The sequence below is a fragment of the Cryptomeria japonica genome, chromosome 7 (genome assembly GCF_030272615.1).
Source record: "Cryptomeria japonica chromosome 7, Sugi_1.0, whole genome shotgun sequence".
NCBI lineage: Eukaryota > Viridiplantae > Streptophyta > Pinopsida > Cupressales > Cupressaceae > Cryptomeria > Cryptomeria japonica.
In genome coordinates this window covers 344,766,893-344,776,609 of record NC_081411.1, presented here as the reverse complement: position 1 = coordinate 344,776,609, position 9,717 = coordinate 344,766,893, and the positions used below count along the sequence as shown (strand labels likewise).

Here is a 9,717-nt window from a genome sequence, read left to right as displayed (position 1 = left end):
AACCTTTCTATTGAAAGCATATGAAAAAGAAGGCTTGTTATTGGTTTGGAGAGTATGAGTTTTATTAGGTTCTAGGATGGAGGGGAGAGTATTGATGGAAGGAAAAGTGACGATTGAAGCCCCACAAATTCATGAGTAGAGGTTTATAATGTGAAGCTTAAAAGATTGCATAATTTTGAAGTTACATAATTTTCTAGTCAATGGATTAATGGTTAAATCAATGAAAAATACAATGTGGTGAAGTTTCCCATTCATGCAAAATATCACAAATTGGAAATTTAAAAAGAGGTTAGCAATACAAAGAAATCAATGTACAAATTATTTATCAATGTAATGTTGAGAGTTTTGAGTGAAATGAAGAACTAAATTATTAAAGATACATTTGATGTGGTTAAGGTTTCCAGACATTGAAAAATATCGAATTGTTGTGACGTGATAGTCTAATATTGTCAAAATAGAGTTAAAATATGCCAACGAAAGTAAACATGGTTCAGCAGGGTTTTGGAAAGGGGGGACTTGGGGACAGATTTTGAGGACGGGTGGAATTTTTTTCACAATTTGGGGATGGTGGTCTAAATATAATATAATATTTGAACAATAAATTAAAATGTATAAGAAATTAGAAATGGGGGGAGGTATTATGGAAATGGTAGTTGTGATGTGGTGCCTTATAAGAGGAACAGGGGGCAGATAATCAAAGAAAATGAAATGGGCAATGTGATTTATGTAAAAACCAGAACTGCTCCTATTATTCTTGGAGGTGTTGGTGCTACTTATGAAATAGTCGTGGAAGAACTACTGAAGGTGCTTAAACTAGAGGAGACTTAGCTAGTTGAAACTGCTGATACTGAAGCTAAACTCAATCCTGTACAACAATCTAAATATAAAAATAAGGAGTAAAGAAAGTGCTTTCTGATATGGAATTATATAAAGTACAGATCCCTTGAGATTGTGGCCATAATATCGAAAAACCCTCCCCGCTTTAGCTCTCTGTTGAGCTTCACCACATATGATATTAAGTTGTTTTAGCGGTACTTGAATGGTATGATATAAAAAAATAAAACATAAAGTTACGGTAAAATCCAAAGTTCAAATCCACAGAGAACTTGTCTGGTATTAAAAGCTAATTGAATGGAATAAATCATAGAACTATTCCAACTTTATGTGGTGAGGAAAGAATTCTCCGGCTCTTTGAATCCACTCAAACCTCAATTAAAAATAAGTCGCCCTCTAAAGATTTCATGCTTTAAACAAATTTTCAAACAAAGGATCCAAATGCCGAAATTGTACAAGACAAGGATCACAATATATATACTCTATTTCTAAATCTTGGACTAGAAAGATTTCTGCACAACAAAGTCTAACATGAACGAATTGGACGGATTATAGATTCAACATAACTCAGAATTCGGACTCAAAATTGAATGTAAATGCACACATATTATAATCAAACTTGTACATTTTTAGGAAATTAAGCTCTGGCAATGATATCAGACAAACAATGAACCTAACCTGTAGTCAAAGCAGGGTATCTAGCGAGCTCCTGTCGGTAGTTGTAAAGCCAAATTGCACAACCTTTGCCAACATCCTCCCTGCCTCAGGGCACAGTGAACTGTTTGATAGAATGCCGCTAAGAAATGTTAATCGTAAACTGCGATGATTGTAGTATATGCACAGAATAGATTTATTTTAAAAAATCTGGAAAGGCATTCAGAAAATGACAAATGAATCATGTAAACTCAAAGACTCTGTAAAAGGATAAAAATGGACAAATGGACATCTGGACCTGTGAAGTTCCTGTCAATAAAAGAGTCTTATTTTCTTGTGGTAATCTGCTTAGCCAATGTATAGAATACAATAAAGAGTAATTAAAATCCTAAATTCCTTAGAGGCATTCTCCTTGGGCATTTATAAATTGAAAAACATAGCCAGCTAATGAAAATAAACCACCATTGCATATTGAATTTAATACACCTTCACCCTAAAAGTTCAAATACTGTAATGTACTCGATGACTAATTTGGCCAGGAGTTTGCTGCGTAACCAGAGAAAGAGCCACCCGATTTCTGTTCTGGCCAAGGGTTTTCACAGAATTGAAGAAGAGGTCTTTCTTATCCTACCTACGCAACTGGGAAGAGGACGTGTGCTCGGTGTTGTTAATGTCCACTTGACAGAGGAGGAGAACCTTAGTCTCATGAAGTCCGCCTGGTCCATTCTGGATGTTCAACAACGGCTTTCTATTTCACAGTTTCTATGTTCCTATGCGTTTTTGCTTTGTTATTACATGGTTTTTTAAGACCCTGCATACATACAGGGTTTTGCAATGCTATTATATAGTTATCCCTTAAAGTTTATTCTTGGCAGAATAGCTGCGGAAGATTCAACAGTAGCCCTTTTTGTCAGATATTTTGGCTGTGACCCCTCTTTAATTTTGAGTTTCCCGCTTATTCACGCCGCCATGGAACTATTGCAGACTAGGATTAGTCTGCCCTCACAGGTTTTTTTGTCAGCAAATGGATGCAAGGTACAATGGACAAAATTGTGGTCAAAACAAACAAACTCAAGCAACACTGCGAATTTGGGTCATCAGAAAATAGAGAGAGAAATTGCAGAGAACATTTCATCTTAAAGCATGAAATTTTCTAGAAGCTCACCTGGATAAATCAATCCGGTTCGCTAAGATCTTTGAAATTAAGCTTAATGCCTGCCAATTCGCACTTGCTAAAAATGTATTGAGACAACATTTATTTAAGGCATTCAGTCAAACAGTTCATACACTTTATCTGAGCTTCAACATTTTCCATACACAGCTACCAGGGCAGTCACAACTACAACATCTGACAAAAAAATATTGATTTGATGAACATGAGCCCTGATCACAAGCCGAGCAGAGAACATACTTAACTCTTTGTATAGTAACAAAATACAGCTGAATTTTGAAAAAGCATGTTAATGTGATAGCTATGGTCGGATCCTCCAGGCCGACATAGCAAATGGAAACATGTGAATGGCCTATCGGCCTCACATAATAAAACTTTACCAATTAACACAAGCAGCCTAGTGCAGTAAACCGAAAACAGCTAGGGCAACTTTGCCAACTAGCCAATGTCACTTCCAATCATGAGCATGCAGTTGCTGTTATGTCCTTAGACAGACATGAAAATTGAATTAATAAGAAAAGCAACAGACCTCAGAGGTGCTCCAGAGAAATTCACGTCAGAATGCAAAGCTAAGGCTTGGTCATCAGTTGCAATCGATTGAGTAGAAGAACGCCAGGGTGGGCCACCAGGGTTTGAAGCAGCATCCAGAATGTTCGCATCTTCTTCTCTGCTCTAAAGAATTATCTAGAAAATGTTATAAAACTGATTTTTACATAGTTTTATAAAAATACTTTTAACATTATAGTCTTCAACTTAAATATTTTAATAATAGCTTCTTATTGGATACTTATTTAATTTTCAAATATAAAAAAATTAAAACCCCAGCAAAAAATGAAATAGCCAATGACAAATCAAATAATTAATAATTTTTAAAATAGTTTAATAGGAACAAAAATGAAACTTTGATATAAGATTAAATTTTTCAATTTGCACAATTATCAAAGTATACTAATGTTGGAGATGAAAACATTAATTCCCTGCTTAAGGCAGAGACTAATAAATATTATCCGACTTTTATTGACCAAATTTAAAAATGATCAGTTTTAAGGATAAAACTGATGAAACTTCTAAGTTTATTCAAACTATTTGACAGCCTTTCAAAGGTATTGGTTGCAGGGCACGATATGTTGTAGAGTAAAAATGCTCCACTGTGGACAAATTGATCAAAATGTCTTTGAACAACAATTATTGACCATTAAGTTCTATATGAATGACAACCAAACAATGAGAATTCTTTTCTCAAACTCAAAGAAACAATCTTCTAGATTAATTTACTTTAAAACTAAATTCACAGAAACAATCAGTGTGCAGAACAAATTCGTAAGCTGATTCACAAACGATCTTCTGTATCAATTTCAAGTAACACACAGTTTATCGTTTTTGTCTCATCTTCATCAATTTTACTTGCAAACGCCTGGAAATTTTCTCTGGAAGATCCTAACCATCTTCAACAGCTTTTGTGAATAGAATCCTGAAATTATAGAATTCCATGATGTGACATCTTTTTGAGGTATTTTGTCAAACAGTTGCCGTGTCTTTTCAATATTTCCATATTCTCCACAAATGTCTACCAGCACAGTTGCAAGTACAACCGAAGTTTTTCAATCCTTTATACTTTAATTTATGTCTATTCCCTGATACAAACGCCCCTCAGGAGAACTGAAATTGGTATGATTTAACCCAGCCTTGTCCAACCCAACCTTAAATAGGCCTCTTCTCCTGATGCCTGTTAAATAAACATTCACCGTAAAAGGTGATTTCTATCTTATCAAAAATGGCTCCGATATTGGTTTCTCCGACTATTTCAGTTTCCAAGTCCCCAGGATGGGTTTCAACGAAAACCCATGGAATTTCACCTATTGGAAAGTACTCGCACGCAAAGAGTCTCGGTATTTTTTCATCTTGCTCTGTTCAAACTGATTTGTAATCCTGGAAATGAAATCTTAACTGTTTTTGTCTTTTATCAATTGCTTGCAGCTTGCCACAACATGCCATCTGCTGTTGTTGCCGGAGAGGATGCAAAGACTCTTCAGGGTAATGGTGATCAGAAAATACACACCATCTGCCTATTTTTCATTGGCTTTTGAGTTTAGACAAGCGAATTATTGGGGTGTTATATAATTCAAGGTTGTCATTATTGCAGCTTATTACCAGAAGCCAGATTATGTTCACTCTGTTTCAACATTTAAGGAGGTATTTAGTATGAATCCTTTTGAGTTTGACTGCTGAATGCAGATAGATCGGCAATTATTAGACTTTTTAAAAAAAATTATTTATCAGATTAATTGATATTTTTGTTTTAAAAAATTTTAGATCATATTTTATGATTCATCATTAAATAAGATGTACCACAAAAACAAAACAATAATTATTATAAATTATAGAGATCTAATCTGTAGAAATCTAATCTATCTAAATCACTCTTAAAAATTGTAGAATCCAAGAGGAAATTAAACATGTGCAGTCAGTAGAAATCTGAAAATGTAATTTAGTGTTATTTTTTCAGGCACCCTTGGATGAGATGGATAAGAGAATAGAGAAATTGGTTTCAGAGATCAAAGGGTTCTTTAATTCGATGGAAGATGGGGAAATAAGTCCCTCTGCTTACGATAGTGCGTGGGTAGCGAGAGTTCCTGCCATTGATGGCTCTGCTAAACCCCAGTTTCCTCAAATGGTGGACTGGATTCTTCACAATCAGTTACCGGACGGTTCCTGGGGACAGAAGAATCGCTTTTTAGCGTGTGATAGACTCCTTAATACTCTTTCCTGCCTAGTTACTCTGGCCTTCTGGGGTATTGGAAACAATCAAGTGAACAGAGGTAATTTTATTTCTTTTATTTCTTTCCTTTCCATTTGTGGTTTCATTGGGCTAGCAGGCCACACAACTATATCCATAGACCTATCTGCATTTTCATCGACATTTTGGCTTTATATTTCAGTAGTTATTATTTTTACCTGGGATTTGTTTAATTCATATAGCTCAGACTACCATACCAGGGGCACAGTTTAAAAATGAGATTTACCTTCAAAAAGGCGAAAGAGTTTAATTTGTGTACGATAGCAGGTCTTGATTTCTTAAGGAGAAATACAGAGGGAATGATTAAAGAAGCACTTGGCCATCATCGATCCAAGGGGTTCGAGATGGTCTTTCCTGTACTGCTGAATGAAGCCAAACTTTTGGGTTTGGATTTTCCTTATGAGCTATCTGTCATAAAACAAATAAGCGAAAAGCGGGACTCGAAATTGAAAAAGTGAGATTCTAACCCATCTTTTGCTATTATCTATCTGTGATATGTCCTGTTTTGCTATTGCCTATTTGTGATATGTCCTGTTTAAAGGCACACATAAACTACAGATGGAAGTGATTGAATAGGATTATTGTGAATTAGAGTATCTGTTGAAGAGCTGCACAACCATCCCTCAACAATGTTGCAGTGTCTGGAAGGCATACAAGAAGTAGTAAATTGGAAAAATATTCTGAAACTGCAATCCAAGGATGGATCTTTCTCAGGCTCCCCAGCATCTACAGCTTGTGTATTTATGCAAACAGGAAACAAGAAATGTCTACGATTTTTGACGAGCCTACTTAAAAAGTTTGGAGACCATGGTAATTGTTATGTTTAACACTCGCAAGCATTATTGAAAAAAAATTGGATTCTAAAACTTAAATGTTGGGATGGCAGCGCCGAGCATGTATCCGGTGGATATAGCGGAGCGTTTGAGAGCTGTGGATAGTGTTGAAAGTCTTGGCCTCGAACGCCATTTCCAAACGGAGATTAAACAAGCCATGGACTATGTGTTCCAGTGAGTAATAATATTTCCTCTACTGTGATTTTTCCAATTAAGTTCCAGATTATTGACATTATTTTGATACCTCGCTTTAAAACGTATGGTAGATACTGGAGTGAAAGAGGCATTGGATTTGGAAGGGAGAGCCTGGTTCCAGATATTGATATTACAGCCACTGCCTTCAGGCTTCTCAGAACGTTCGGCTACCCTGTATCTTCCGGTATACATGTGTTTGTATGCAAATGAATACTTCATTTAAAGCTTAATCGAATCTTTAATTTTGATCTCTAATAATTTCAAATACAGACGTTCTGCAAAACATTAAAGGCGAGGCTGAAGAACTTTGTAAGCAGTCTGGTGACGAAAACAGCGCAGGAATAATCGCTATATTGAGCCTGTATAGATGTTCACAGCTTAACTTTCCGGGCGAGAACGTAATGAGAGAAATAGGTGCATTTGCAAAAGATTACTTGGCCAAATCTCTGCAAAGCGAGAACTTTTCTCAGGCAAAGGCTGTCAAGGAGAACATTCGCCAAGAGGTATTGCGAATTGTTGCCTTCTCTGAAATTTTAATCTGTGATTAACCTCTTAAATAAAATAAAAATCTGATTTGCAATATTTATTTCTTCTTTATCCAGGTTGAATATGCTTTGTCTGCTCGATGGAATAGAAATATGCCAAGGCTAATGGCTAGAAATCACATAGTATCGTTTAATCCCGATGACCTATGGCTGGGAAAAACATTATATCAGTAAGATACAGTTTGTTTTGTATGATTATAGTCTCATTATCTTTGATTATATTTAAATTGTCTGTAGTAAACATATCGCTAATCCTGGTTGACTGTAATGTACACTGTACAGCCTGCCAAAAGCTAGCAACGACAAGTATTTAGAATTGGCCAAACTCGACTTCAACAGCATTCAGGCTAAACACAGATCTGAAATACAACATATAAAGAGGTAAAATGGACCAGTTAAAAGAGATTCTGAACTTATTTTGAAATATTCCCTACCATAAATATAATCTAATCAAAGCGCAAGAAAATTAGTTTAATATTTGTTTCTGCCAAGATCTTAAATGAAAGCTATTAACCTGAGATTTCTGTGTTGTTAAAGATGGTACAAGGATTGCAAATTCCCACAGTTGGATTTTACTCGTCACAGAGAAGTGGCAGTTTACTGGACCTCTTCAGCGGCAATGTTCGAACCACAATACACTGATTGTAGACTCGATTATGCAAAAGCCGGACTCCTGGCTGTTATCATAGACGACCTATATGACACTTATGCAACTCTGCAGCAATTAAAGCTCTTCAATGAAGCTTTCGAAAGGTTAGAGCATTAAATCTGCATCTCAGCTTAAACAATTGACATATTTAACCTCGTCTTTTCTGGTGCAGATGGGATCCACTGCAAATAGACCAACTGCCAGAGGACATGAAAATAGTTTTCATGGGTTTCTATAATACTTTGACCGATATATCTGAACGAGCAAGGAAGGTTCAAGGTCGTGATGTAATTCCTTACCTACGCCAACAGGTAAATACTCTGTAATTTTTTGTGGATTTCGTCTCTGCAAAAACGAAATTTGAACTCAATTCTGAGTTCATTTTTGAATTACATGTTTGTAATCGATTGAGATTTGAGCTGAGGAAGAGAGGAATTGTAGTCTAACAAAATTTATTTGTCTGTTTCGGGATTCAGTGGTTAGATCTGTTGGCCAGTTTCACAAAAGAAAGAGAGTGGATGGATAAAAGTTATTCGCCATCATTAGATGAATATTGGGAGAATGCCGAAGTGTCGATAGCACTGGAAACAACTATCCTGACGCCAATATTTTCTACGGGAGACATTCTTCCTGATCACATTCTCGATAAGCTTGACTTTCTCAATCTCGTCAGTCAGACAGGCCGTCTTATGAACGACTATAGAACCTTCCAGGTGATCTCACCTCGGCTCTCCAACTTAATTTTTTTTGGATATCATATTTCCACAATCCATTCTGGATTTGATTATGTTAACATCAAACGTTTAGATCACGCTCTGTAATTCTCATCAACTTTTTGAATATGGTTAAAAACTAAAGTATATTTTATACTGTGGCGATTTAGAGGGAAAGAGATCGCGGGGAATTGGCTTCATTCGTACAATGTTACATGAATGAGCACCCTGGATGCACTGAAGAAGAGGCCTTGAATTACATGGAGGGACTGAACGAAGAGGCCCTTAGCAAATTGAACTACCACTTTCTAATGCGTGCAGACATACCCAAGCATTATAGAACACTTCTTTTCAACACGGCCAGGATAATGCAATTGATTTACAGGAAGGAAGACGGCTTTCTAAATGCCGCAGAGGATCTTGAAGATTCCATTAAAAAGTCTCTGTACGAACCATTGCTGTAACAGATTTCCCACTGTTATGGGTTCTTGCAATTCCAATAGTCAACGCGCGTGGTTCCATCTAGATTACTGTTATAGAATGTGGGCATTATAATTTCAAACAACAAACTCTGTAAAATGTTTTTTTAATTTTAACTTGGGACATTGATTATATTAAGTAGATTTGTTTTATACTATATTCAATCATATAATCATCGACAATGATAATGATCCAACTATCTTTCCATCACTTCATCATCAATTCTCACCCGTTCTCACCAACAACCACCCAATCAGTCTGGTTGTCATTATGAATGGCATGAGTGGCGCAGTCAGGGCCAACCCCACATCTTCCTCACATCATTTGCTCATTCTCTCCTATTTTGGAAATCATAAACGAATGGCCTTCCCCTTAAGTTATTTTAACCAAATCCTGGTTGATTCCATAAACCCTCGTGATAAACTAGACATTTGCCTCGGTATTAATTTTACACATTGATGGAGCACAGATCACAGCATGCATGGCCATGTTGCCTTGGAAACAACGAAGCATTTCCAAGGCAAACGGTGTGGAATACCATAGGAATATCGAATGGAGAAAGTCATCGTCCCTTTGCCCCCTGCAGCAGCCAAAACGAAGTAATCTAGCCAGGCTTGCAGAGGATGACCCTCTGTGTCTAACAACATGGCATTTATTTCCTCTCCATTCAATATTACCACCATTCAAGCAGCCAAATACATGAGTATCATTGATGACCTGTGCACAGAACCAGATTTCAAAAGGAAGAGCGACAATCAGGAAAAACAAGGGAAATTTTGAAAGGATAGAGCATGCTCTGTTTATTGCCCTATTTAGGGTTGTAACCTGTTATGACTATACCCCGTT

General features: G+C 36.5%; 1 protein-coding gene and 1 long non-coding RNA gene across 3 annotated transcripts; one reads left to right on the top strand and one right to left on the bottom strand.

Moving 5' to 3' along the window:
* Nucleotides 1-307: 307 nt before the first annotated feature.
* Nucleotides 308-3,350, bottom strand: LOC131075361 (uncharacterized). The gene is made up of 3 exons (XR_009358599.1): nt 3,189-3,350; nt 1,513-1,612; nt 308-1,346 (listed from the first exon to the last, which is right to left on the bottom strand). It is a non-coding gene; the product is annotated as an uncharacterized LOC131075361 (long non-coding RNA).
* Nucleotides 3,351-3,759: 409 nt separating this feature from the next.
* On the top strand, nt 3,760-8,989 carry LOC131078753 (bifunctional levopimaradiene synthase, chloroplastic). 2 transcript variants are annotated; one of them, XM_058016519.2, is made up of 15 exons: nt 3,760-4,548; nt 4,637-4,693; nt 4,803-4,852; nt 5,166-5,478; nt 5,721-5,910; nt 6,049-6,266; nt 6,343-6,463; nt 6,556-6,668; nt 6,755-6,987; nt 7,087-7,199; nt 7,312-7,410; nt 7,567-7,782; nt 7,851-7,989; nt 8,155-8,391; nt 8,562-8,989. In XM_058016519.2, the coding sequence occupies exons 1-15, from the start codon at nt 4,434-4,436 to the stop codon at nt 8,853-8,855; spliced, it is 2,508 nt and encodes an 835-aa protein (XP_057872502.2). In that variant the 5' UTR covers nt 3,760-4,433; the 3' UTR covers nt 8,856-8,989. The 2 variants fall into 2 exon arrangements, with proteins under 2 accessions (XP_057872502.2, XP_057872503.2); XM_058016520.2 differs by having other exon boundaries at nt 3,761-4,548; nt 5,724-5,910.
* Nucleotides 8,990-9,717: the final 728 nt, after the last annotated feature.